The 27,271-nt window shown below is 56.6% G+C and overlaps 6 protein-coding genes across 6 annotated transcripts; 1 reads left to right on the top strand and 5 right to left on the bottom strand.

Annotated features, from left to right (window-relative positions):
• Nucleotides 1–218: 218 nt before the first annotated feature.
• On the bottom strand, nt 219–663 carry F5144DRAFT_141308 (uncharacterized protein). Its single transcript, XM_066782393.1, has one exon. It carries the CDS (start codon nt 553–555, stop codon nt 325–327), a length of 231 nt encoding a protein of 76 aa, XP_066647200.1. The 5' UTR covers nt 556–663; the 3' UTR covers nt 219–324.
• Nucleotides 664–1,254: 591 nt separating this feature from the next.
• On the bottom strand, nt 1,255–4,761 carry F5144DRAFT_482918 (uncharacterized protein; the record flags this gene model as incomplete). Its single annotated transcript, XM_066785364.1, has 3 exons — nt 1,255–3,298; nt 3,350–3,385; nt 4,160–4,761. 3 exons carry the CDS (start codon nt 4,759–4,761, stop codon nt 1,255–1,257), a joined length of 2,682 nt encoding a protein of 893 aa, XP_066647199.1.
• Nucleotides 4,762–11,695: 6,934 nt separating this feature from the next.
• On the bottom strand, nt 11,696–14,169 carry F5144DRAFT_627639 (isocitrate lyase). The gene is made up of 5 exons (XM_066792301.1): nt 13,559–14,169; nt 13,336–13,491; nt 12,932–13,274; nt 12,306–12,864; nt 11,696–12,245 (listed from the first exon to the last, which is right to left on the bottom strand). Exons 1-5 carry the CDS (start codon nt 13,787–13,789, stop codon nt 11,888–11,890), a joined length of 1,647 nt encoding a protein of 548 aa, XP_066647198.1. The 5' UTR covers nt 13,790–14,169; the 3' UTR covers nt 11,696–11,887.
• An 801-nt stretch (nt 14,170–14,970) lies between these two features.
• Nucleotides 14,971–18,934, bottom strand: F5144DRAFT_564380 (P-loop containing nucleoside triphosphate hydrolase protein). Its single transcript, XM_066788425.1, has one exon. It carries the CDS (start codon nt 18,773–18,775, stop codon nt 15,344–15,346), a length of 3,432 nt encoding a protein of 1,143 aa, XP_066647197.1. The 5' UTR covers nt 18,776–18,934; the 3' UTR covers nt 14,971–15,343.
• Nucleotides 18,911–24,253, bottom strand: F5144DRAFT_141236 (ankyrin repeat-containing domain protein). Its single transcript, XM_066782392.1, has 2 exons — nt 23,948–24,253; nt 18,911–23,832 (listed from the first exon to the last, which is right to left on the bottom strand). The coding sequence occupies exons 1-2, from the start codon at nt 24,040–24,042 to the stop codon at nt 19,047–19,049; spliced, it is 4,881 nt and encodes a 1,626-aa protein (XP_066647196.1). The 5' UTR covers nt 24,043–24,253; the 3' UTR covers nt 18,911–19,046.
• Nucleotides 24,254–25,154: 901 nt separating this feature from the next.
• F5144DRAFT_484352 (acyl-CoA dehydrogenase/oxidase) lies at nt 25,155–27,258 on the top strand (the record flags this gene model as incomplete). Its single annotated transcript, XM_066785435.1, has 4 exons — nt 25,155–25,251; nt 25,336–25,525; nt 25,629–26,898; nt 26,953–27,258. 4 exons carry the CDS (start codon nt 25,155–25,157, stop codon nt 27,256–27,258), a joined length of 1,863 nt encoding a protein of 620 aa, XP_066647195.1.
• Nucleotides 27,259–27,271: the final 13 nt, after the last annotated feature.

Here is a 27,271-nt window from a genome sequence, read left to right as displayed (position 1 = left end):
TTTGGAGTGGAAAACGAGGTTTTACTCGATTAGATTGCTAGTCAAACTTAATACTATTGAAGATTCCTCATACATCCTGCCAGTCTCAAGCCCACCACCGTAGAATCCATCTCATTCCATTCTGTTCCCGTGACCATCCTTTTTTTTTTTTGACCTGCGAACAAAACGAAGGCAAAACACATTACATTAAAGACAACAAGCAGACAAGCAGCAACACTAGAGTCAAGGTATAAAACCAGAAACTCAGCAGAACGTAAAACAACGCATATTGCCCTCCCATGCCGCGGTGCCAGAAGACCTGACTGTCCGGGCAAGGGAGCTCCGCTATTCGGAGGCAATAAGAAGAAGGGGATAATTTACAAGACAATCTGTACAAAGAAGCAGAAGAGAGAGAAGAAAAAAACAACGAAAACCTTGACCGGCCCCTCCACAGACTGAAGCCAGGCAAAATGCCAAAGTACCAATGCCGCCGGTGACCTTGTTGGTCTGTTGCTGTTTGTTTGATGCCATGCGCCGTATCATGCCAGTTCTATGCCATACCATGTCATGACCCATGCGCCACGCCCATGACCAGTCTTTATCTAGACCGTGATGCGCCCACACGCCAATGAAGAGGGACAAGAGAGAGAAAAAGAAAGAGATTAAGAAGAAGGGAAATGATGCATGCCACCCAAACCGCCCAGCCGAGAAGTAATGAGAGAAATTATCCCCCAATCTAGATCCGACCCATGCATCGCCTTGCCCGAAGCCGATCCCGTCCTACCTAATTATCTCATTCCCGCCCATTCCTTTTTTCCCATCCTGTCCTGTTTGTCAAACGCCGTCCCGAAGTGAGAGCGAGACCAGACGAGCCCAAACCAAAATCCGAGAGAACCAGTGTCCCGAAGGCCGGTTTTGTCCGGTTGGTTGGTGTTGGTGGTCGTCGGTCGATTATAAAATAAGTATGGTGCTGTTGGAAGAGAAGAACGCCAGAACACCAGAATTGTGCTGCAGTGCACCACCCCTGCTGCCGTTTCCTCGTCGTAATCCGTGACCCATGGATCATTGTGATCCCGCCTTGAGGAAGGGCGGCTATTAACCTTTGGGTGTTGCTTGGAGAATGGAAAAAAAAGGGGGAGATTGGTGAAAAGAGATGGCTGGTAGATCAAACCGGGCCAACAAAGAAGTGAACGCTGTGTTTTGGTGATTTTTTTGTGTTCTTTTTTACTTTTGGGGGGGGGGGTTTCTTTTTTGTCTCCCTTGGAGAGAGAGAGCCTAGCGAGGATAACCATAGTAGGGACCGTAGCCTTGTGGGTCGTAGCCGTCGGGGGGATATGAGGGCTCGTAGTCCTCGGGGGAATGTGAGGGGTCTTCGCCCTCGGTGGGATGTGAGGGTTGGCCGGCGACGAGAGAGTTGAGGGGAGGAAGGCCGGACGTGGGAGGCGGCGTCCTGCCGTTGCGGATGGGGATGTGCGCAGTGGGGCCGGTGGCCAAGCGCCGGATGTTATTGGCGCCGGGGCCGGGGCCGAAGGGGCTCTGGTTCTGGTACTGGACCGGGGCGCCGTACATCTCGTTGGTGCGGCTGGGCGCGGCGTACACGCCATCGGAGTGGCTGGTCGTGGGGTACATCTCTGCGGCGCGGCTGGGCAGGGCGCGCATGGTGTCCTGCAGGCGCTCGGGGCCGCCCATCCCCATCCCCATCCCCATCCCCAGCGTGGCCCGCGCGGGGGTGCTCAGCACGGGGGTGCTCGCAGTGCGGGAGTGCCTAACTCCGCTGTTCTGGGGCATGCCGGGCTGGGGGCTGCTATAGACCGGGAACTGCTCCCGTCCACCCGGTTGGCCGTACGCCGGCTGCTGCTGCGGCTGCTGCTGTTGTTGCTGCTGCCGCTGGCGCTCCCGCTCCAGCATGCGCTGCTGGCGCTCATGGAAGTCGGGCGTCCAGTACCCGTTTTGCGGCTCGGCGGTTTGACTCACCAGGTACTCATTGCCCTGGTGGTAACGGCCGAAGCGGGACATGGACGGCAGCGGGGGGTAGGTAGGGGCGGCTGGTGCGCCACCCGGGAACTGGTTGGCTCCCATCGACGAGGACCGATGATGGGAGCCGTGGCCACCAGGGTAGTGGTGCCACGAGGAGACGGGGTAAGACCCGCCGGGAGGGCCAAGGGGGTTGGCGGGACCCGACGGGGTGGGGGCCCCGTACAGGCTGGGGGGGAACGCGTAGTGGCCCCCTTGGCTGGCCGGCTCAGGCCGGCGGCTCTCGTCGCTCAGGCGCCGCCGCTTGTTCCTGGTAGCAGCGGCGGGCTTCTTCTTGGCGGCGGCCCCGTTCCCCGGCTTGGCCCGGTTGGTCTTCCGCCTCGCCCGGTCGCCCGTGATGTTGGGCAGCAGCTCGATGTCCGGGAAGTAGCCCAAGGTGTTGAGCTCCAAGTCAGAGGCGATGCGGGCGAGAATGCGCTGCAGCTCGCCAGGCGTCTTTCCTGTGCCCACAAGGGCCAGAAGCCAATCTGGCACCACGCCACTGGGGAGAGGAGTAGGCAAGGCGCCATTGGGGCCGGCATTGGGGCCGGCATTGGGGTCGGCAGCAGGCGGGGTGACGGGGCTAACGACCTGCTCGTTAGCGCCCTCCCCGTCGTTTGCCTTGCGCTTGCGATTATCCTCCTCCATCTCCTTCTTCCGGCGGCGACGGACCACCAGCGACCAGTCCGCGACGATGCCGTTCTCAGGCTGGCCCGAATCGAAGTTCCTGTTGCTCCAGGCCTCTATGCGCAGGATCTGCATCTCGATGATGCGGGTGATCATCATGCTGTACTCGCGCGAGTTGCGATACCGGGCGCGCTGGTAGTGCTTTCTGCAAGTCCATAACCAGACCCCGTCGGGAATACTCCGTGTGCAGCCCTTGTTGCGGCCGAAGATGTGGGAGATTGCCTTGCGCCAGGGAGGCAGCCGGGGGTCCACACCTCTCGTGATGTTGCAATCGTTCATGAACTTGCACACCCGGGGTTTTGTGTAGTCCAGCTCATCCATCAAGGCATCCGTGGACGGAAATAGGCGGGGGACGGCTGAGCTGATGAGGCGAGGATCCAGCCGGAACGGATGGGCACCATTAGGGTGGTAGCCGGGTGTGGCATGGAAGATGGGGGGGTGTGAGGGCCCTGAAGTCGGGCCAGACACATTGGATGGGTGGATGGTATTTGTATTTGAGTTCTCGCTGCCGCTAGCGATAACAATGGGTGCAGCGGGATGGCCCGACTCATGAGTACTGGGCAGCGGGCCAGCGTTGGTGGCAGCGCCGGTGAAGGAGAATGGAGACCCATTATGAGTACTGGGCGGCGGGCCGGCGTTGGTGGTAGTGCCGGTGAAGGAGAATGGAGACTCATTTGGTGCAGAGGCGGTCTCCGATGAGTGGGAACTAGTGGTATTATTAGTCAAGTTCGGATGAGCTGATCATGAAACAAGTGGTGTATATCGGATGCTGCGGTGTGGTGGGTCAAGGCTGAGGGACTAGTAAGAAGGACCCTGTGTAACAGAAAGAAGAAATAAGTGGCCCCAGTTCGGGACCCAGGGGGGAAGAAATCGGGATGAGGTGTGTGTGATGCCATCTGACATCGGGGAGAAGGGGGCAAGTGTGCATGTGCAATTCATTGACACCCCCCCCCCTTTTTTTTCTTTTTTTCTTTTTTTTTGTTTTGTGCGTGTGAATTGAATTGACTTGTGTGGCAGGTGCAGTAGACACCAAGTGATCTCCCTTTGTTTGACCCTTGGCCATCCGGAGTCATACCCCACATTCGGTGGGTTGTACCCCATGCCCAAAAAGAGTTAGGAAGGGTGGGGGTGGGGCCTGGGTGGAGTCCCACACTCGGAACTTGCCGAGCCCTTGGCCAGCGATCATGTGAAATTCGCGACACCAAAGAATGAAGGCGATCTGAACTCTGGCGATCTGAACTTTCGAGTCTTTTGAGAAAAGCATCGTCTTCGGACCGTGAATATGACCATTTGCAAAAGGACGACTGTAGCATTCAGGGGTGATTCCTGACTTCAGACTCCCTCAACCACAGCCAAAGGGGAACAGAAATACAGGAAATACCACGGAGTGAACGCAGACAGACCGTCCATAATGCCGATGGTGATGATGGGTGCTTTGTGACTGGGGATTTGTGATTGAGACATGTGAAAAATAACTTACTTGGGCGATGAAAAAACGAACCCAGCAGGTTGAAAGGCACCAGTCGTAGCCGCAACCTCAGCAGTGCGACTGATCAGTGGCATCGCAGCATTGCTGGGTGACTCTGTGAGATCGATTGGACCTTGATTGATGGTAAATCGGCGGGGGGCAGGGCTCTGAGGGTGGTTCTGAGGGTGGTTCTGAGGGTGGTTCTGAGGGTGGTTCTGAGGGTGGTTCTCGCCATCTGGACTGGTCGGCCTACTACTGGCCTGGTTGTCGGCCATATCAGCCATCTTGTTGCAGTTATCGTAATAAAGGTGGGCTGGAAAGCTGCCCGTTAAAGAGTGTGCTGAGGGTGGTGTTGGAGGATTTCTCGACTGTGAAGCCGTGGTTGACTGAGAAGCGTTTCGTGAGTGCGAAGGAGTTTGAAGTTGGGGAGTGGAAGAAGTGAAAGACGATTCGGAGCCTCGGGAGCTGGAGTATTTATGCCCGTGCGTGCTGCTGCTGCTGATTGAAGCCCGCCTGCTGGCCGAAAAAGGTGGGATGACAGCATTGCGCTGTGAATCAGCCTTTTCCTCCTCTGGCCCATTCAACAAATGACTGAATCCCGTGGGGCCAGACATGGTGACTCCACTTGCTGGCCAACAACAGCCTTGATCGAGATGAGATAGAAGGTCGAGGCGGTTATTCCGTCACCGGTTATTCCGTCACCGGTTCTCCGAATGCTAATGGCCGCGTGTCAAAGATCAGAGCCACAAAATGGGGGGGCTGGAGAGAAGGCGAATCGGGAATCGAGATCGGTCCTGGAGCAAGCGGAACAATCTGAACAATCCAGAATATATCGGGAATCGAGATCGGCCCTGGAGCAAGCGGAACAATCTGAACAATCCAGAATATATCGGGAATCGAGATCGGCCCTGGAGCAAGCGGAACAATCTGAACAATCCAGAATATATCGGGAATCGAGATCGGCCCTGGAACAAGCGGAACAATCTGAACAATCCAGAATATGTCGGAAATCGAGATCGGCCCCGAAACAATCGGAACAGTCCAGACTACGTCCGGAACAACCTGGGCCCTGGCCCAAGAACAACGTCGGTGATATGGCCGTTATGGCCAGAACCATGTGAATTATGTCAGAACCGGCAGCAACTAGACCAAATAACCTCCAATATTGGCTGGCACTAACGATGGGTGGGGGGGGATGGAGGGCAAGAAAAAAAAGGTAAGGCGGACGATGGTGTTGTTGATCTTTAGGTCATTCTTAGTAGGGTTAGTTCGGGATGTATTCAGAAAGACAACCCAACATTGTCGGAGTGTAGTCAGCCAGAAGCTGAGAAACAAAGAAACAAATTAAAAGGATGAGCCCCAAAAAGACGGGATGGTCTTAAGAATGCCGCGCTCGCCCCAGAGCATGAATCGAGGCACAGTCTGGAAACAGTGCGTGTCTGAGCTCAGGCAGTCGAGGCAGTCGAGTCCACAGGGACACACCCTGGACAACCGTCGTCCGTTGAAGCCGGTGTGGCTCTAGGGGAGGGGGTGCCAGGTCAAGGCGGCGGGAGGGGGAGGGAGGATCGGTCGATTTCCGGGTGCGACCGGGGTCGAGAGTGGATTAGAAGGATTGCTTGAGCTAGCGGCGAGGAATCGGATCGTCCTGTTCGACCCAGATGAGCACGCACAACAGGGCCGTTGGCCACGGGCCTCGCTGACGAAGACTTGGGATGGGCAAAGACAAAGGGGAACTTGTACAACAATCTCAGAGTATAGTCATACAAGCTCTTTTTACTCACGAGGGCAAATGGCGTGGTGTTGGGTTGGAGTGGGGAGGGGGAAGGTGACGTGGTTGAGAGCAGCTCTGCAGCTCTGCAACTCTGCAGCCCTGGGGTGTACGGGGACACAGCTCTGCAGCTACATTAGAGAACGGAGAGCAATCCCGATCAGAGAGCCATCCCAGGGTCCAACCGAATTCACAGTCTGGGATGGTCTCCGCAGGTATTCGTACAGTGGTAAGTAACTCTTGATCAAGTCCTAGCACGCCACCCATCCAGTGCCTTTGCAGTTTTTTTTCTGAGGCGTAGCAGCCGCAAGGATCTGCGGCCTGAAACCACTCTGGGAAAACGCCGTGTTTGGCGGAGGCGGTTGTGGGTTGCTGCGAACAGACAGGGGTGTGTCAATCAAGGGGTGTCAGATCGATGGTGAATGCAACGCCCCAGGATTGTCGCCTTCTCTCACGGCGATGTCATCGCAATCGTCGCATCGGAAGTCCTGCGTCCTGCCCGATCAGCTCCGAAGTATGACGATTCGGTCCCGGCTCTGATCAACCCTGTTGACCCGCTGATTCCGGGGGGTTTGTCTTTTTTTTTATCGATGGTACCAGCTTGTATCATCTCAAACATGATGTTCCAGCTAGCGAGCAAGGGTCAGCATTTGGGGTGCAGGCAGATCGTACAACGGCTCTTGGCACACGGGACCTAAACAGAGCAGAACTGGAGAAACGATCTGCGTACGGGAACATGCAGCATGCACATGCATCCAACGTGCAGCACACCAAGCCTCGAAAATGTACATATGTACTGCCAACTCCTGCGTTGAGGACTTCGAGGGCGGGTACTGGGTGTGCCTATTGATTTTAACGCTACAAACCGTGGTGCCAAATGGACATTTATTCTAGTGTAAAGTTACATTCTCAATAACGTCATCAAGCCGTTTGTACGTTGTTGACAATGCCAACCAAATGGAGACCCTCGTATGTAAATTACTCATGTCAAGTACCGAAGTACCTGTATGTACGAATAGTCGCTGTACCGGACGGTACGTACCCTGCCATTCTGACTCAGCTTGCAAGGGTTCCGTTGCTGCAGGGCTTCACGTTTCAGAAGCAGAAAGAGCTTGGGCTGGGGGGCAGTGTACTTGGCGCTTGGCATCAGGTTTTCCTATTTCGGTCGATCCATTTCGGCCATTTTCTGATTTTTGGTGCAGTCGAGAACCGGGTAAGTCTCTCATTAAGCCCCGCCAGTCCATTCTCAGTCCTCGGCAGTGGTTGTGGTTATGGTTGCAGCTGCACGAGTGGTTACAAGAACCCGCCGTATTTTGAACTGTCTGTCCGGAACCTGGGATATCCGATGTGACAACCCGTGCACTTGCCGCCGTCCCGAAAACTTGAGATACACCAGAGAGCAATAGCTGGCAGCTCGTCTCATTCCATGCACGAAACGCAATGAGCTCTCCAGTGTTTATTTTAATTCAATGCAAAGCGAGTTCAACCCGATCGGCACCAGACGGAGGCCCCCAACACCAACCACCCTACTCTACTTCGCACAAAGTACCCGACAGCATCGGCGAGAAACGAGATCGCCAAGATAAAACAAAACACCTCGAAGCACCTCTGTTTTATACGCCTTCTTCCTTCCCATCAGCCGATCTTGAGTTTCAACCAAAAAGTCTTGTTCGACTTGGAACACCATCTTCGCCCATCTCCGCTTATCTTCGCTCCAATGGTTGGCAATGAAGAATGGCGTTTGCCATTTGAGCCCCCACCACGCCGATTCAGCGCACACCGGCCTTCCATTGTCGCCGCACTCGCTCTTCGAGCACTGTTCAAGCCCTGTTCAACCCCTCCTCCCTCGATGATCGATCCCGGCCGGCAAGCTACCGAACTGCACACCAATCGAAATGGCACTCCAAGCTGGCGGCCGTGCCGGTCGGTAAACGCTTGGTACGAGGCCGGTCGGGCCAGCGAGATATCATCGGCAAACTTTATTCCACATTACATCCGAGCGGCGCCTCGTTCCCGGGTCCCCGTCCCGAGCGCATGCTGGATGCGACGACCCCAAGGGTTGCAAATGTGTTGTAATACCGCTGCCTGCTGACGGCGCTAGTGCACCCATACAGCGCTGATGCGTTTGTCTCATCCTTTCCGAGCGGGCACGCAAGATCGGGACGGTGTCAAAAATAGCCACGGGGATCGTGGGGCCGGTTCAGACGACGGCGGCGGGCCAGCGGCGCGGTCGCTTACCGGGACGTTGGACGCTCGGTATGGGGGGACGGCTGTGTCTTGGTGTACGCTGATTACTCCCAGACAGATCTGTACTTCGTATGAATATCGCCCTCAGATTTGACTTGCCAGTTCTTTACGACAAATGATTGGCAATCAGTTCAACAACAATCCGGAAAATACTCGGCCGGCGGATACGGTAACGCCAAACGGCTGACCTGGGAAGAGAAAGGCTGTTGGTGCTTCTGTGCCGCCTCTTTCGCCGTCCTATCTCCCCCTCCCCTTCCTTATTCCTTCGACAGCCATCTCTCACAAAACAACTCAACTCTATCGATCCATCCGCGATGCAGACCAGCCCAGCCGAATGATGATACCATCAACCACCCACTCAAGATCCCGGTATCCCGCTAGGCACCGATACATCCCATACCCGTGGGAGGAGCCGCGCCGCAAGTGTGGAAATACCTGTTGCTGTCCCACAGTCTCACATTGATGGGAACCTGGCGGCACCATCACGGCACAGCCGTTTTGATATGTTCGCTAAAATACATACACACGGACCCCTGCGGCGCGGGATGGGATGGATGCAACCCTCCGCTCGATCGGCGCCGCCAAGCCTTGCCGCACTTTACTGTTCCAGGTAACCTGATTTCCCTTTTCGTCACTTATACGCCTCAATCGCCAAACAACGTGGTGTGGTTGCTGGGTTGCCAGTGGCATTGGGAAGCGTCGGAAGATAAGAAATGAGGAAAATGTTGGACTAATGGCGCTGCAGAATACAACGGCAAGCCAATTGGTTTTTGAACCCCGACTGCAGCTATGCTGGTGTGAATCCGTTTCAAATTTATTTCTGCATGAGTAAGTAGCTCGCTCTCAAGTTGTGACGATGAGACGGTTTGGTCGCCTCATCCCACGGGCCGATCGGCCGGGCCCTGGTTCGTCTCTCTCTATTTTTCTCTCTCTCCGACTCTTACTATTTCTAGCCCGAACCGGCCCGGCCAGGTACGCCGGGAGCTGTTTTGTTCCGCATAAAAGTTCCACTGTTGGGGGCTGCAGGACCTGGGAGCCACTTTCGGAGAAGCTAGTGCCTCGTCTGGTGTCCTGCCATCGGACGTGCCGGCGCCTGCATGTCTTGCTGTCAACCCCGGCGGCCCCCAATTTCTGAATCCCGTACATGCAGTAACCAGCCCCGGATGGCCCCCAACTTGGGAATTACAATGGCTGGGACCGGATTTGAGGTCCCGAGGCACCGCAGCCTCTTGCCGCTAACCTCCTACCGGGGAAGAAGCGTAGCCATCTTGTTCATCTGTGGGTACCTTCTAAACCAGGCCTGCAAGCGCTGTGGAAGAGGCCGTAGGTCAATCTTGCTTGTAAACTTACAGGTGGTATATCAGGGCGCTGGGGAAACAATCAGTCCGCTGGTATGGCGCCTCACGGAGCCCGCCGACGTGCATTCCCTTCCGAGCCTAGCCACGGCCGATCAAGCAGTTTCGGGCATTAAAAGGAGTTCATGGTGTGTGTACCCGTCGGAGAAACTGAATGAATCAACCCACGGTTTGTGGGGGCCGCCGAGAAACCCCCAGCCTTGTCCACCCTCCCCACCCATCGTGGCTGGCTCTGGTGTGTCCAGTAGCCACCAACAGACGGAACCCCCCCAAAATCCCAGCTTCGTCGTCTGGTCTGATTCCGCTCCCGCCTCCGCCTCATGTTTCGCTTTGCGCGTGTGCTACCCGCTGTGCTGCCCTTGCCTCCCCGCGTGGAACCAAACCATGCTCTTTCTCTTCCCATGGTTTTGATTTGGTGATGGCGACATGGCTAGACTGCATCCCTGGCTGCAGCGGGCTGCCCGTAAATAGATGGATAACCTTTTCCTGGAAAAGGAGGTATACCGTACCATCCTAGAGTATACGGCCTAAAGTCGTGCATGCATCTATTCCATTTTTTCTGCCACTTCCCCGTGAGCAAACCGACCAAAGGTTATCATCTCACAAAACGTTAATCCCAAAACAACCAACCAAAGCCTCCCGGAATCCCGACCCCCCAGACGGGCGAGGCTGATCCAACCCACCCTCCACTTCCCCCGCGCCCGCGGCTGAAGAGGCGGGGGTTTTACCTTTTGAGAATGGATGGTCTGGGGTGGTGGTGCAAGTGTGACCCCTCCTCGAGTGGGCGATGCAGGCTGTGTTACACGGTGAATCTGGGCTGGGCGGTCTGGACTTGGCTGGTGGATGGTAGCCGAGGGGTTGTTGTTGTGATGGTGGGTTGAGCCTTTCTGTTTAGGCGAGGTAAAGTAAGGGGGTGCGGGTGTGTGGTCTTGCTGGGAGGTGGTGGGCTGTGTTACTGTTGCTTGTGATGTGTGTGGAAGGGGGAATAGTAGATGTGGGGTTAAGGAAAGGGAGGGGGCCTTCGCGAGTGCTTGCGGTTGTGGCTGGTGGTACTGAAACGTTTTTGGGGTATGCCCGCGGGATGTTGGCCTGTGATGATGGTCTTGTGTTTTGCTGTGCTGTGCTGTGTTGCGGTTGTTGGGGCGGCGTCATCCAAAACTAAGGGAATATGCCATGCTAGGTCCGTATGTACATGATGCAAGGCCCCTCGCCTGACCTGCTCCGATGCCGGGAGGGTATTTCAAGAGGTTTTCGTGGTCTAACATAGGCTGACAAGCAGCTAATCCCGGTGGTGACGTGGAGGCGTGTCACTCAGACTGTCACGTTGCGTATGCCGGCTTCTGGGTGCACGGCATTTCGTGTGCAAGACTTGGAGCATCGGATGAGGAGAGGGTGCTGAACCCGGGTGTTGTGTTCAGGGGCTAATTCCACCGACCCGGTTTCCCTCAAGCCCGAGTTGCTCTTGATCGGTTAGTGCGACTTCTGTGTATCCACAAGAACAGCACGAGGGCTAGATAGCGTTGTCCGGAGGTGGCTGCGAGTTGTACGAGTGCCCGTGGTGGCCCTCGAGCAAGCCGCTTTCGGCGCTAGCTCAGACGGTCGTTTGCAAGCAGCGGAAGTCTGATGCGAGATAAATCTCCGAACGCTATCCCGACGTGAGACGGAATATCAGCAGCGGTTGGGACACGTCTCATGTTCTCTCTCTCCATCGAATCATCGTATCGGGTTCTTACATTCTGACATGCCCTAACCGATGAACATGGCCCTCACATGCATGAAACAGCATGGTTCAAAGTTCCAGGCCGCCAAAATAATATTCTATTAGAATTCCATGGCTTGACCACGCCGTCCGTTGGTTGTTTAGCGTGGGCCTCGCCCTGTGGTCCGAGGGTGCTGCGGCGAGTGATCAGTCCACGCCTCTGTAAGCAGGAGGATTCGGATCCACACAACCCGTCGCACGACAATCACGACGGACACAAGGTGCTGACAACAAAGCACGAAATTAGATGGTCGCAAGTGTTCGTCCCAAATTCCACATTTCCAGTGTGGTGGGTGCTGCCGTCGGTGTGGCTGTGGGTGTCGTTGTGGATGTTGCATGGGATGATAGGAAGGACCAAGCCTAACAAACAAGACGACATACTCATGATTACAAGAGCAGACAAGACGTTTTGAACACATCTATAACTCTCATCATATCTAATTTCCCACACATCTAGCAATCACAGACTAAACAAGAAGCCAACCCAGCAAAATGAACACCCCCTATATACAAAAATCCCACTTCCACCCCCTTTCCCTCTCCCCATCACGACTCAAAACAAGCCACTCCCATCAACCGTCCCTCACCCATTCCTACCCAATACTCACCCCCTAATGAAACTGATCCTCCGTCACGCCGCTCCCCATCGCCGCGGTAGAACTCACTCCACCCGTAACCATCTTCTGCAGCTCATCGACATAGGTCGCGCCGCTCCACTTCTGATGCTTGACGACGTCGACGCCCAGCTCCATCTCGGGCTCCTGGACGAGCTCGCCGTAGGCGCGCATGCCCTGCTGGCTGTAGGCGCGGGCGAAGCGGTCGCTAATGAGCGCGGTGGTGTGCAGGCCCGCGAGCGTGATGAACTGCCAGCAGTAGCCGAGGGTGGCGAGGCGTCGGATGTAGGTCTCCTGCTCGGCGCGCGGCATGGCCGTCTTCCAGTTGAAGGAGGGCGAGAGGTTGTAGGCGAGTCTGGGAGAAGGGGTTAGTGGTTGGAGGGTCGATAAGGAGAGGAAAAAGGGGGAAACTGACTTTTGCTCGGGCCACACGGCGTGCACACCGCGCGCAAACTCCTCGGCCTGCTTGAAATCCGGCAGCTTGCTCTCCATCCAGATGGCGTCGCAGTAGGGCGCGTAAGCAATGGCGCGGTTGACAGAGCAGTCGCAGCCGCCCTTGAGACGGTAGTAGCCCTCCCTAGTACGCGGGGCGTCCCAGTCAAAGTGGACATCCTTGCCCAGGATGCCGCGGGCAACGGCGCGGGCCTCGGCGTTAGACAACTGCTTGCCCTTGACGGCGCTGTGGTATTGGTCGGCAAGACCCTTGGCGTTGGCGGAGCCGGAGGCGGCGATGGCGTCGAGTACGGCATCGTCGAAGCGCTTGAGGTTGGCCTGGGCGAGCCACTTGTCCTCGATGGCCTGCAGAGCGTCGCCAGACTTGCCGGAGCGCTCGGCGGCCACCATCAAGTCGTTGAGCGGCTGCAGGTTGGGGTTGGTGCTGCCGAGGATGAAGGCGTGGTCGCGCGGGTCGATGGTGGTGGTGATGAGGGTGGCGGCCTCGGCGTCAGTGCGCGCGATGGCGAGGAGGTCAGAGCCTAGGCGCGGTATCATGTTAGTATGCTGATACTCTTCAAAGAAACCGATAAGAGTGTGCTAACTCACCCATGATATCGGCCTGGGCGCGGATGGCCACGAGGCGGTTGATGTGCTCCGAGATGGGCACCAGAACCTTACCGGCCATGTGGCCACACTTCTTGGTACCGGGTGCCTGGTCTTCGATGTGGATGCCGGCGGCGCCCTTCTCGATGAAGAGCTTGGTCAGCTTCATGACAGCGGTCAGGCCGCCGTGGCCCGTGTCGGCGTCGGCGATGATGGGGCGCAGGTAGTCGATGTTGGCGAGCTTAGTGCGCTGAGCTTTGGGAACCGACAGGCGCTCCTGGCGCTGCTTGCGGTCGTGGAAAAGCTGAGCCATGAACAGGTGGCCGACCTTGTTCGGGACGGTGGTCTGATGCGGTCAGCCCCTGTTTTTCGTTTTATGAGATCCTTCTCCTGTTCGTTTCACTCACGTAAGGGTAATCTGCGAGATCCGGCCCAGGCTCGTCAGATGAAGAGGCGGTAGACGACGATTGCCAACCCGAGACGTAGACGGTGTCGAGGTACTTGGCCATCTGAGTGACAGCGGTGGGTTCCAAGCAGCCGTAGGTGTAGCTAGCATCCTTGGTCTGTCACAATCCGAGTTAGTCATCAATTCTACAATGCCATTAGGCTTGGACTGTCTCAATCACGTACCTGGAAACGGTTTTCGAGGATATTCCACAGTTTCTTGCTCTGGGCATTGCTGGCGTACTCAATCTTGAGGTTGCCACGCTTGCTGGCAATCTGCTCGGCGGTGAAGGGCCGCTTGGTGTATCGCCACCTCGAATCGCTCCACCACTTCTTGATCTGGTCGACTTCGTTGGCGAAGAGGTCGTCTTCCCGGTTGGGATCCACGGCGGGATTCACCATGTTGTTGGCGGCCATGGTGGGTATAGATACGGAGAGATGAACAATTAATGTGAAAGACGAGGAGGAATGTGAGTAGGTAGGCAGTTAGGGAAGGGAGATGGGTATCAAGATGACGGAATCGAGATGTGGCAACAACAAAAAGAGAAGAGAGGGAGAGGATAGGTAGATGAGGAAAGAAAAGTAAAATCCGAGACAATATCCTAACCTGTGACTCGTGACTAAGATGGGGTTTAGTTTGAGAAAGAAGAACCGGAACCGCCTAGGCTCGACCGGGCGAGTCTCCGGTCGGCAGCGTGTCCGGCCTCTTTGCCTAGGTAGGGAGGGATGGGGTTGGGGATGGGCGTGGCATTTCGGGACAGATCGGTCTAGCGGCTATTCCAGTCCCCACGTTTCCGAGACTTTGGTACATGTATACACCTTGGTTGGTGACTGCCAGCCTGCTTTATTACGGCAGGAGCCTTTCACTTTCATCGCTTTATCAAGCTAGTGGTATTTACCAAATAGGTACCTGACCATACAATACATGTCTCGTCCTTACCACTATCATCATTATTATCACCTTTTTTCTGTTGTGGTTAGTTCAGACTGACTCGAGTCGTTATCACAGCCAAAGACCATCCAAAAGAGGAAATCGCATCGATCGAGTCATCAGAGTACAGGGGGGTTCAAGCAACAGATGCGCCTCGTCCTTTGAACCGAGCTTCACTATTGAACCCCGCTGATAATTCGCAGGGCTGGCAGCATTCGCCGCCCTCGGCCCACAGCGCCCGTTGACCGAATTGCCGAGCCCAGCCGGGGCAGCAAGCGCAGGTCTCTTTCTTGTCTGCCGTTGGAGCTAAACCACTAAACCACCCACAGCGACCAAACCGGCATTGTTGTGGGGGAGGGGCAGCACCACGATTGCCAATTGGGAGATCTGCGCGCCTTGGACAATGGACGTCAGGAATGGGTGCAGGAATGGGCGAAAGGAAAGGAAAAAAAGAACCGATAGTGTATCTTTGGCCATGCCATAAAACCGCCTCGTATTTTTCATCCAATGTTTCTGCAGCAATGTAGGTACCTTGTTTGACAAAAAGTGACTCCTTCAGACGGGTAGGCACGAATAGGTACTACTTCTCTGCTCTGTCGCTAAGTTCCATTGAATGACATGTGACGATGATGCGTCATGGAGGTCCATGCCCGCTGCCAAGGGTCCATTGTCCGTTTAGCTCACTTTTGCGGCCACCCCTTTGCGCCCTTGGCCTCCCGCCACCTTCGGCCGCTTTTGCCTCGGCCAACTTGAGGACATTGAGGACCGGCTGCCACTGGTCCAAACCGGTTTTCAGAAGCCGAATTGTGAGTTTAAAACATCCATCCATGCTGTGTAACACAGTATGTGGGGCCCGAGCAGGAGAGTGGAGAGCATCACATGCAGCAGACAAAGACAGGACAACGACGCACATGCTCGTGATGCTCTCTTGCGACGGCGTCAACAGTGAGGCGCTATTCGGAAATGGCATAGTTTTCATGATGAGAGAGGTAAAATGCAGGGGTATATTCTCTTGCCTAAACGCCAGCAGTGCGCGTATCTCAAAGTTCGTCGTCCTCGTCATCATCGGACAGGAATATCGTCGGTACCCTCGCCATCTCTGACCTGGCCGTCTTCTCTGTCTTCTCCATTTTTGCCTGTATCTTCCCCGCCTCGATTTGTACCATCGAAGTCCTCTTTTCCTCCTCGACCTCCGCCAAAGGCAGCGACTGGACAGGCAAATTCACTCTCTCCTCCCTCATCCCGGTCCCCTCCTCGCCGCCACATTCACCCTTCGTAGCGTCATTCTCCTTCACCCCCTCTCTTTCCTTTATATCCCGGTCTCTCTCCGGTCCCAGCCCCGATCCCGATCCCAGTCCCGACCCCGATCCCAATGTCGATCCCGTGCCCGACCGGGTCAACTGCTCACGCTCCTCTCCCTTCACCTCCCTTCCACCCTGCTCCGCTCCCTCCCCCCCCAGCACCCTGACCTCTCTCGCACGGTAGAACGTATCCAGGCAGTTGCGCCTCTGCTCCTGCGTCCAGCTCTCCACCACTAGCGCAAAATCGGTGACGTCGCCAAAGCCAAACTCCCTCGCCATGGAGCAGAATTGCCGCCGCATGACCTCCACGGGCGGATTAAACCGCCAGTGCACACGCCCCTCCCAGCCACCACCACCGCCACCTACAGCCCCAGTCCTAGCCCCCGTCCTATTCCTGGCCGCACTCCCAGCTGTAGCTGTAGTATCGGAGGTTGCTGGGTGATGGTGGCGATGATGGTCATCGCCTTGGCTATCCGCAAACAATACGTTATCGTCCGCGCCACCGTCTGCTGCCGGAGCAAGTTCCGCCCGGCGTGAGAGCTGGGCCTCCACACGGCTAGTGCCAATAACCTCGGAGTTTTTGTGGGTGTACTCGACCCCCGCTGATGCTAGGATGCCAGCGATGGCGTCGCTCTTGGGCTTAGTGGCCCGTCGTGCGCGGACTAGGTCCTCTCGGTTTTCTGCGGTGATGAGCTTCGCGAGCTGACTCATGCCTTGTTCGTCGTCGTCGCCGCCGTCGTTCGGTTCGGGTTTGATTAGTCTGAGTTCGTCGTCGTCTTCGTCGTCGGGGGAGCCCTCGTCGGGTTTGGCCATCTTGGCGAGGTCGATGTCGGTGAGGTGGACACCCGCTTTGGCTTCGGCGATGTTGGTCTTGTTTACGATCTCCCGGAGGACAACCTGGTCGCCGTGGAAGCTGAAGAGGTTGCTGAGGCCAAAGATTTCACCCTTCCGAGTACTGTCTTGCTGAACGCCCTTGAAGTAGCGCCGCTCGTTGGATGCGTTGTAGCCGATGTTCGCTTGCTGTTGCTTGTAGATCTGGCGCGCGTAGACGATCTCTTCGATGGTCCCCGCCGAGACGAGGCGGAAGACGTCTACGTCGCGGACTTGACCGATGCGGTACGCGCGGTCTTGGGCCTGTAGGTCGTACGCGGGGTTCCAGTGCGGGTCAAAAATGACGACCTTGTTGGCCGACGTGATGTTTAGGCCCACGCCGCCGGCTTTGGTCGAGATGAGGAACACGAACTGCGACGGGTCCGAGTTGAAGTCGTCCACCACCTTCTGGCGATCTTCGTAGCTCAGTGAGCCATCTAAGAAACTCACATTGTAGCTCGTGTTGTGAAACAGGTGTTGGAGGATACGCAGGAGTCGGACGCTGTGCGAGAAGACGAGGACTTTGTCTCCGTTTTCGTACCAGAAGCGCAGCAGCTTCTTCAGAATCTTCCACTTCCCGCAAAATTCGGGGTTGGCCAGATTCAGCATGGAGTCTCGGTTTCGATAAAGCTCTTTCCAATCGTCGGGAATGCAGGTCTGAAGCGCATTAAGCTCCGAGTTCTGCTTGTCATTTGGATCGGCAGACGATGGAATCAGCAGCGTGATGTGGTTGGATATTTTCTGTAGCGTCATGATGCTTGGGAAAACGACATTCATCCACGACTTCCCGTCAGGGAGCGTCTTGTTGCAGCACCAGCCACTCTTGCGCCCCGAACCGCAGTCACAGGGCTCGGATGCCGAGTTGACAAACGTGACGTGCTCTCCCTCGAGAAAGTTCTGGTAGGCCTCGCGTTGGATATCGGTGAGGGGACAAAACACGACCTTGTCACTTTTCCGAGGCAGCTGGTGGGCGATGAGCGTCTTCATCCGCCGCAGAAAGAACTCCGGAAGCAGGTTCTGAACTAGCTTCTTGGCCGTTGTCCTGGCAATGCTGAGCTGCTTCAGAGTAGCATCATGAGACTGGCCGACAGTGAGAGGTTTGGTGATGGTGTTCCCCCACTCCGCCCGAGTCCCAAAATGGCCGGGGTTTGTCCAGTTCAAGAGTGTCCACAGCTCCTCGTACTTGTTCTGGATGGCCGTGCCAGTCAGACCAATCCGGCAGAGCGCATTTACGCAGTCCATGGCCTGGGTCGTCTCGGACCTCCGGTCCTTAAGAACATGACACTCATCGGCAACAACGCAGTCCCACTCGACTTCGTTGACCGCCTCGCGCATTTTCTTGTAGGTGGTGTACGTTGTGATCATGATCTCGAGTCGCCCAGCCTTGGCAGCTTGCAGAACATCCTCCTTGCCCGCACCATGGTAGGTATCAACATGCCAATACCCCCAGCGATGCAACTCGTTCTTCCAGTTCTGAATCAACGAGCCAGGACAAACGATCAAGACGCGGGGATACCACTGATCACCAGCGCGCCGCATCTTTCTCATCAGCTTCGCATCCCGCTCCCCCGCCGTTTTCCCAAACGCAGCGGTAAGAAACGCGGCCACCTGGACCGTTTTCCCCAGTCCCATATCATCGCCCAAAATGCAGCCCTTCTGATAAACGAACCGCTCATGTAGGAACTTGACACCCGCAATCTGATAGTCGCGCAGGTACTGGGCAATAGACGCCGGTATAACACCCGCCGAGTACTCGAGCTCGATATCCTCATACGGCCGACACGGCTTGATGCCCGTCCTCTCTTCAAACTGCGGCCGCTCGTTGAGCCTCGACGTCGTCGCGTGCTCGCCGCCGTCATCGTCGGAGAAGTAGATGTCGGAGTAGTCGGGGGGCAGCTTCAAGCCCGCATCGCGCAGTCGCGCCCTGTCTTGGTCAAACTGTTTTCTGCGCTGCAGCAGGTATCCCGGCACGCTGGCGTCGGCGAATTCTTCCTGGGCGCTCGACTCGTCGACGTCGTTGACCCAGGCCCGCAAGTCGCCGGCTCGCTTCTTGGACGGTTTGGTTTTGCCGGTGGCGCCCTTCCTCGTTGGTTGTTTTCCTTTGGAAATGGCCCGGCGTTTGGCAGATGGTTGCCGTTTGAGGCTGGCGCCATGGTCGGATTCCTCGTCGGTCCAGGTGACCTTTTCTTCAAAGTCGGTCGTCGCTTTGCGTTTCCCGAGAGTGTTTACGTTGGATGGGTTTCCACCATCAACCGATGACGCGGTGTCATCGTCATCCAATACCTTGGCCGTTTGAGCCATAACTGGCTTTGCTGCGCATTGCAGTGTGGCGAAATCAGGTAGTAAATTGGGAAAGGGGTTGCTAGAATCATCCCTGGCGTAATTGAGAAAGCGCGTGCCGTCGAAGCCAGCAAGGCGAGGGTCCGGCTTGAGCACGTGATTGGTTAATTACACTGGGATAAATAGGCAACCGCCAATCTCTACCCCTCGGCCGCTGTGTAGGACAAGGGAAGGTTTGTTATTAGTATATTTACAAGGTATGTGATATGTATACAGCAGGTTGGGAGCAATGCTATGTGCCCTCAGGAACTCTTGGACTCCCAACCCCCCTGGTACCCGCCGTACCCGCAGTACTCGCAGCACCACGCTCAACAACAGGTTCCGTGTCCCCCCTTAAAATCTGTGCCCAGCGTCGAAAAAATTCCGTGTCTGGCCAATCTTGCCCGAGTTTCGGCTGTATCAGCCCCGGCGGCGGCAGTGGTGGATGCGGCGACACCGGCATCGGTCTCGGCGGTGGCAGTGGCGGCGGCACCGATGACCATTCTGACGCCTCCGAGGCCGGCGCGCCGCCACCAAACTCCCTCAGTAGCGGAATGACTTTGACCAGATTCCGAGACTGCGCGAGCTGGAACGGCGAGAGACCAAGCCAGTTCTTTGCCAAGTGCACCTGGGCACCCCGTTCCAGGAGCCGTCTCATGAGCCGCAGGCTGCGTGCGCACAGCTTATCGTTACCCTCGGTGGGATAGAACTGGCAGGCAAAGTGCAGCGGCGTAGAGCCCCGGCCATCCGTACAATCGACGGTTTGGCTAGGATGTGCGAGGAGTTCCGCCGCGACGCTGTCGTTGGCCGCCCATGCGGCGTGATGGAGAGGGGCCTGGCCGAGGTCGTCACGCGCCATGACCTTGGCGCCGCGTTGGATGAGCTCCGCGACGATGTGGTGTTCCGCGCGTGCGGCCGCGACGTGCAGCGGTCTCTCGTTCGCGTCGCTGCTCGCGTTGGGATCCGCCCCGGCATCCAGGAGTCGCCTGGCGGCCGCTAATGTGTTCGGGCACGATTCACGCCAGACGTTTCCCGCACGGCAGGTCATGTGTAACGGGGTAGTGCCGAGGTTGCTCAATGCGTCGACTTTTGCGCCATATGATAGTAGAAGATCGATGATGCGGACAACCCCGCTAGGTTCCGCCACTCCTCCGCCAGGGTCCGGGTTACCTTCTTCCGGCAACGGTGGTTCGGGGATGTTGTAGCAAACGGCATGTAGGGCTGTGTGGCCATCGTCATCCAAGACATCGCAACGCGCGCCGCTCCTTAGAAGCAATTCCACCATGTCGTAGTCTGCCGTCTCTGCCACCGCAGCGCTGTTACCCTCACCCGTGCCGAAGCCTCCTCCTAAGCTGTTCATGCAAGCAATATGCAACGCTGCCCGGTGACCCTTATCAAGCGCATTGATGTCTGCATGGTGTCGAAGTAGCTCCGAGACCAACGCGGCGTCCCGCGCTGCCACTGCAATGTGCAGAGCTGTCTGACCGAGGAGGTCGCGCCTATCTACCAATGGAACACGCTCACCACCATCTTGGTAGAGAATACCTTCCTTGGTTTGAGGTTCCTCCTGGGCTCGAGAGAAGAATTTCTGCAGCAGCGAGAGGTCGCGTTTCGCCACCAGGGTATGAAGAAGCGGATGGCCATCGACGTCGTCGTCCTCGAAAAAAATAAACCCAAAATGCCGCAAGAGAAAATCTAGGGCGGTTCTGTTTCGCCTCTTCACCGCCTCCACAGCCGCTGATTTAACCAGCCTCATGTCAGGAAGAGGTTCTGACATCTCGCTGTTGACAGCCTCGGAGGGCGACTGCGTGGACCACCCTGTCATAGATAGTGCATGGGCCGTATCCAACCGCTTCATGGTGCTCAGCTTGCGGGCCCAAGATAAAAGCTCTTGGTTCGCGGCAAAGTAGAGTAGTCCAGTGTTGAGGGACAAGTCCTCGGCCAGGGCCAACCACCTGGTCCATTGGCCTTTCTTCTGGAAGCGACGGACAACCGGGCTCGGATCGGCGCCTGCTTTATCAGCCAACTGAGCATGTGTGAAAATCTCAGATACGGCGTAGGAGAGGAGTGCCGGGTAGTCTTCGAGAAGCCGCGTCTGTACCGTCATGGTATCGTATGGAAGGGACGGGTTCACCGAGATCTGATCGGGGGCCATTCTATACATGGTCATCCTCTGTGCAAAGTAATCACGGCCCCAGGCCGCATCAGATGCCTTTTTGAGCTGTTCAAAGACGGACTCCCCGTGTGGGACATTACGACCGGGCTTGGGCCGTTTGGGAGACCACTGGCCAGCCTGGGGGATTATCTCCCGACCGAATGCAAAATAATCGGGCGCTCCTGGAAGGCCGGCCCTCGCCGAATCATGACTGTACCTTCCAGCCCGTGCCCCGTAGCTGCTGGAGTGACTGTAAGCGGAGCCAAAGCTTTTAACACTGCCGGAATCTCTACGTCCCCAGCCGCCAGGGGCCTCTCGAGTAGAAGAAAGGTCGGAGTCACTTGACGATGCCCAGGAGCCCGCTCTACGCGGGACGGATAAAAATCCTGGCCTGGGTCGGGAAGCGGGTTTCTTTGGCCCCCTGCGTGCCTCGACGAGCGCGTCCAGCTCCTTGATATTGATATAGTCCAGGCAGGTGCCAATGATGGAGAGGTGCCCTCGGGCAACGAATGATTGACTGCGAGTCTCGGCAAACAAAGAGGAGCCACCACCGTGCAAGAAGTATTCCCGTACCGATTCGTGAATTACTTGTACGATGCGGTTCTCGCCCTGGTCGAGCTCCATCGAGCCGGCGCCGGCGAAAGCAGAGCTGAGCCCGGAGCCGTCGCTTTGATGATCGCCAAGGCTGGATACGATTTCGATCAAGCCTTTAGATACCGTCCTGATCTGCTTGGCCAACTGGTCAGAGTTTTCCGTGTATTTTTCTGATGTTCGCCAGGCGGCGAGAGACTCGGGTGGTTCGGGCTGGATGAAACCAAGGATGTGGTGCCATTCGTAGAGACGGAGGGGCCTGGTCGCCAGAACAACCCATTCAAAAAGCCGGAGAGTGAACTGCCTCGATTCTGGCTCCAGGGACCGGAGCAGTGACGAGAAAAGGGTCTCTAATTCCTCGGGGATGTTGTCAAGCTCCCCGAGCAAAGCCCGTAAGCTCGTGCCCTCATCCCGTTTCAGAAGTATGTCGTCCACAACCAAGGTCACCCAGAGAAACACGCCAGCCGACTTGTTGATGACGCGGTCCCTGAGAATCTGTCTTTCTGGCTCTGCTTCAGAAATTCCAAGGCCGAGCCTCTGGTCGACATACGTAATAATATCTTGGCTGTTGTGTTGATCCACGGCGATCTCGGGGCAGTTGGTTACTGTGATGGTTGGGAAATGACGGCTTGAAAGACAAACGCTGAGCTCAGTGCCGGCAGCATGGGCAGACTGGGTGATCTCCCTCCAGAAGTAGGCTTGGGACCGCATAGTCTTGGCGTCGCACTCGTCGAGAGCATCAACAAAAATGACGGTCCTCCCCTCCATTTTCGTCGCAAACATGGACTGAAAGAAGGCCTTGAGTTCAGATTCACTGAGGGCGGGTGGCTCGTCTGGGTTCAGGTCACTCTTGGCGGACAGAATCTGGGCGAATCGACGGAGATGGTCAGGATACCGGGGTAGAAGTTGATACAACAGCGACCGAAAGAGGCCGAGGGGGGAATGCTCCAGATCGCTGCCTTTTGCGTTGAAGAAGAAAGCTGCCGTCCAGTATCCATACTGCGCTTGCTGGGCTTCAGCCCTCCGAAACGCTGCCTTCATTAGGGTCGATTTCCCTGCGCCGGGCTTGCCCTTCAGCCAGAGAAGGGAGCAATGCTTATCTTGGTTCCGGTCGTGAAACCAGTCTTGATACGAGGGCTGCTCAAAGAGCCAAAGCGTCGTTTGCGCGGCAGGCTCTTCCACATTCCGCCATCGTTCATCCATGCCCGCATACCATAGGGTTCTAAGGCTGGACATTTCAGTGGCGCTCAGGCCAAGCTGTCTCTCGCTTCTCGTTCGCGTTGACCGCGCCGACCTCATTGACCTAGCGCTGAGAGATGGTTTCTGCCGTTGAATATGGCCGTCGTGGTGGACTTTTTGTTCGTTGAGGCTGACCAACGATGCATAGATGGAGCCAATTTCTCCGGATAGTTTCAGGTAGTTTGGGTCGTCGGGACCTTTGAATCTGCACATATCCATGTGGTTTGCCTGTATGGTTTCTGCGCGCTCACGGGCGTCGCCTATGCATGACGAAGAGTCCGGAACGACCTTGTTGCCCAAAACTGACAAGTTGACGCCCGTCAACCCCAGACCCTCCTGGAATGTCTTTACCCGGAAGTCGTACTTGAACCATAGCGCCGAGAAGGACTCTTGAGCACGTTCAAGATCAGTGGTCCTAAGATTCAGAGCGTTGAGAATGGCATCGTTAGTCTCCATCCTGAAAGTGCTGATGAAGCTTCGGGCCCATTCGCCGAGGGCGGCCAGCTCTGGGCTTCCCCGGTGGGGGGTGCCGAGGAAAACGACGGCCGACGTAGAATCGACTATATTTTTCGACCCCTCCTCGGTGGCCATGGCGGATCGGGCGAGCATTTCCTTGACGACTACTCCTCCAAGGCTGTGGGCGATGAAGATTAGGGGCCGGTCAAGCTGCCTTGCCCTAGACAAGGCAAAGAGCAGGTCTTTGGCGTGGGAAAAGACACTGTTCTTGTTGGTCGCACCTCTGACATACTTGGTAACCTTGGTGTCGTAGCCATAAACGAGGACGCGAGACTGTGGACAGTCCTTTGGGAGCAGATCCCGGGGCCAGTAGATGAACGGGTCGGGCCCCGGGGCCTCCCGCGGCTGATGCAGCTCTGCCGGTTGCGGGGACTTGCCGTTCGGGGAAGATTTTCGGAGCCGCACGGAGAGCATGGCCCGCAGAGAATCCCTCTTCTTGCCGCGCTGCACCGGCAGAGAGGCCTGCCGTGGCGGCGCTGGTCTGTTGCAGGCCCATGTTGTGAAAGGGTGGCCCTGGAGACCATGAACGATGATGATGCTAGAGAAGTCAGTCGGGGCTTTTATAAGAAGCTATATTTTTGTAAAAAAATATATAAAAACAGGAGAAAAGGAGAGAAAGATGGAAGAAAAAGGAAATAAATGAGAAAACGTACTCGACAACGGCGGTTGGTGCACTGCCCTCGGGCTTATGGACTATCGAGAGTCCTGTATCGCTGATTCCTTTTGGGTATTGATGTTGTATGGGCATTTCTTGCAGGGCCCCACGCACCACACTTCATTTTTTTGTCCGATGTTAGGATCGACTTTTGAGTCGCGATGAAATGAGGGAAATTGAAGTTGGCGACATGTTGACGAAGCTGAGTGACGAACAAGGCTCCCGAGGCACACTCTGAGTGGCGGAGACGAGACGCAGCCAGGCTCCTCACGCAGGGGTCTCGGCCCTCCTTTCCTTCTCTCCCGTCATTCAACCAGGGCAGAAAAACAGGAATACACGTGAGCTCGGTAGTTAATGTCGCATCAGGGCAGGTGCGATGCAGGAGGTGTGGTGAGGTAAGGTAAGCACGCTCAGGCACGATAAGGTATGTACCTACCTAACCAGTCACCCAGTGTGCAAGTAAGAGAATTCTAGGCCATGTATCCCAATATTTAGTTACACACAACTTTACCTTTCCTAATTTTTTGCCCGTCGGCCTCGATTACCAACCACCACCACGTTCCAATTTCCTCGCGACAGCTCGTCACACTGAGCAATCCCCATGTTGGGGGTCAGTCTCGGGGTCAAAATAATAAACAGCGGGACAGAAAACGGAAGCGGTAAGGGGTTTCCCCCTTCTTAAGTGTAAGGAAAGGAAACCTGGAAAAGAACAAGAAAAGAAAGAAAAACATTATCTTCAACAGACGCGGTCCAGTCTTGACAAAACCATAAATACCTAGGCAGGCCGAGGTCGTCGGGGAAGTTCCCCGGCCCCTGCTCCCCCGCGTTCCCGGGTTCATGGTCCCCTGACTCGGCCCGACCCACCGGCCTGTGTCGAGACCGGAAAGGGTTTAGGAGGGCGGCTTTGTTCCGCACTTGCTTCTAACCGAGGCCTGTGATACAAGATCAACGATGGTTTTCGGGAAGAGCGAGAGCGAGGGCGAGGGCGAGAGCACGGGTGGAGGTAAAGGCAAAGAGGAGGGCGCTTGTTGAGCACCATGGCTGGCCTTTGTTGGTCTCTCCCACTTGATGATGGGTGGGCATCTCTTCTGTCCCTCTCTTACCTCCGTGATGGCTAGGTATTTATTTCTCTCCTTGCCATCCAGCGGTTCAGTTAGCACACGTCCCGTCACCTATCGTCCCCTCCACTCGTCCAATACGTGATCATGGAGCCGTCTAGCTCCAATAGGGGGTTCTTCCAGCAACAACCCGTCATCAAGAATCAGTTTTATGACGATGTTAGCCTCCGACGCATCACAAAGCGTACGCATTTCGTTTTATTAAGCCTTCTTTACCGTCTCCATCTCTCGTCTGAACGACGAGCCTCCATCATGCTGACCTGAGCAGTGTTCCTCCCCTCCTCTCTCCTCGACCAGATCAGCCCAGAAGCCGGCCAGCTCGGCGACGACGTCCTCTCGCAACAAATCTTCGATTGGGTAACCGACGCCGAACACAATCAGCCCCATCTCCGTGGCTCTGGTCGAGACGCATTTGGAAAGCCAGTGAGCGAACTGGTTGTCACAGAGGGCTGGCGAAAGTTGCAAGAGTTCGGCATCCAAAAGGGGTAAGCAGGCCGACGCGAGCCTGGCTTCGTATACAGAGTAAATAAATACAGTCCAACGTGCTCACTGACACTACAGTATCGTCGCGCTCAACTACGACTCCAATTATGGCCCGTACAATCGACTCGTCGAGTTCATCCGCTGCCACCTCTGGGAGGGGTCATGCGCCAACACCCTCTGCCCAGCTGCCATGCAAGACGGCGCTGCTCGGCTTCTCCAGCGTCATCTCTCGAAGGAGACCGGCCTCTCCCCGACCGAACGCCGAGTCTTCCAGAACGCGTTCGACCATCTCACCTCGCGCGACCCAACAAAGGCATGGACTAGTGGGCAGTGGATGACCGAACGCACCGGCGGCAGTGATGTTTCCCAAACCGAGACCGTCGCCACTTACGACCCCTATCCGGACGCCTCTTCGACTCCCTTCGCCGACGCCGACGAGAAGATCCCCCTCGGCCCTTGGTCCATCTCGGGTTTCAAATGGTTCTCGTCCGCGACTGACTCCCAGATGACCATCCTCCTCGCCAAAACCGACCCTTCCAAAGGCGTCAGCGCCTTCTTCGCCCCGATGCGCCGCCACAACCCTTCTCTCGTCTCCCCGACCGGTGTCCGCGGCGGCAGCGAGCTCAACGGCGTGACAATCCAGCGGCTCAAGCATAAACTCGGCACGCAGTCCCTCCCGACCGCTGAGCTCGAGCTCAACAACATGCGCGCGTGGCTGATCGGCGAAGAAGGCCAGGGCATCCGCGAGATCAGCACCATCCTGACGATCACCCGCGTACACACCACCGTCTCGTCTGTCGGCTACGTGGGCCGCGCCCTCGCCGTGGCAAAGGGCTTTGCCCTCGTCCGGGAAGTTGGCGTCGGCCGTGGGCGCCGTCTGCCTCTCTCCTCCCACCCCCTGCACATGCGCACCCTCGCCAACATCACCACCCACTACCACGGACTCATGCTGTTAGTATTCTACACCGTCTCTCTCCTTGGACAATCCGAGTCCGAGTCCTCCTCCCCCTCCCCCTCCCCACCATTCACCACAACACCCCCAATCACCACCACCCCCCCCTCCCACCTCCGCCTCCTCTCCTCCCTACACAAATCCCACGCCTCCCACACCGCCATCCCCCTCCTCTACAGCTGCCTGCAAGCCCTCGGCGGCGTCGGCTACCTGCTCAACAGCGAAACCCAGGCGGTCAACGTGGCGCGGCTGTTCCGCGACGGGTGCGTGGGCGCCGTGTGGGAGGGCACGACCGACGTGCTGGCGGGGGATGCGCTGCGCGTGGTGAAGCATCCGAGGGAGGGGGGGCGGGTGGTGGGGGGGTTGGAGGGGGTTGTGCTGGGGGGGTTGCGCAGGGTGGGGGAGGGTGGAGGGGTGGTGGGGGGGAGGATGGTGGTGGAGTGGGGGGAGGGGGTGCGGAAGGGGTGGGAGGAGGTGAAGGGGAGGGTGGAGGCGGGGACGCAGGAGGAGTTGTTGCCGGAGGCGAGGGGGTTGGTTTTTCAGATTGCGGAGGTGCTGGTGGCGGTTTTGTATTTGGTGGATGCGGTTACACATCCTGGAGAGGAGATCGAGGAGATGTGTAGGCGGTATTTGGTGGAGAAGGGGTTTGTGCGAGAGGAAGGGGGGGAGGGCAGGAGGGATTTGGCGATGGATCAGGCGATTGTTTACGGAGCTGGGAAGGGCCCCGGTCAGGTGGCGGCGGAGACGAAGCTGTGATGGTCACATCGAG

The sequence above is a fragment of the Chaetomium tenue genome (genome assembly GCF_020726465.1).
Source record: "Chaetomium tenue strain MPI-SDFR-AT-0079 chromosome Unknown F5144scaffold_2, whole genome shotgun sequence".
In the NCBI taxonomy this organism is placed as follows: Eukaryota; Fungi; Ascomycota; class Sordariomycetes; order Sordariales; family Chaetomiaceae; genus Chaetomium; species Chaetomium tenue.
Note: the sequence above shows the minus strand (reverse complement) of the source record. Positions and strands in the feature narration are given on the sequence as shown.

Bases quoted from the DNA above. Each gene is read 5' to 3' on its own strand.
- F5144DRAFT_627639 (XM_066792301.1), bottom strand. From the start codon at position 13,789: ATGGCCGCCAACAACATGGTGAATCCCGCCGTGGATCCCAACCGGGAA. The intron at 13,275-13,335 runs GTGAGTGAAACG...TGACCGCATCAG, and splicing joins ATCTCGCAGATTACCCTTAC to ACCACCGTCCCGAACAAGGT. The intron at 12,246-12,305 runs GTCAGTTTCCCC...CCCTTCTCCCAG, and splicing joins GCCGTGTGGCCCGAGCAAAA to ACTCGCCTACAACCTCTCGC.
- F5144DRAFT_141308 (XM_066782393.1), bottom strand. From the start codon at position 555: ATGGGTCATGACATGGTATGGCATAGAACTGGCATGATACGGCGCATG.
- F5144DRAFT_564380 (XM_066788425.1), bottom strand. From the start codon at position 18,775: ATGGCTCAAACGGCCAAGGTATTGGATGACGATGACACCGCGTCATCG.
- F5144DRAFT_141236 (XM_066782392.1), bottom strand. From the start codon at position 24,042: ATGCCCATACAACATCAATACCCAAAAGGAATCAGCGATACAGGACTC. The intron at 23,833-23,947 runs GTACGTTTTCTC...TGACTTCTCTAG, and splicing joins GCACCAACCGCCGTTGTCGA to CATCATCATCGTTCATGGTC.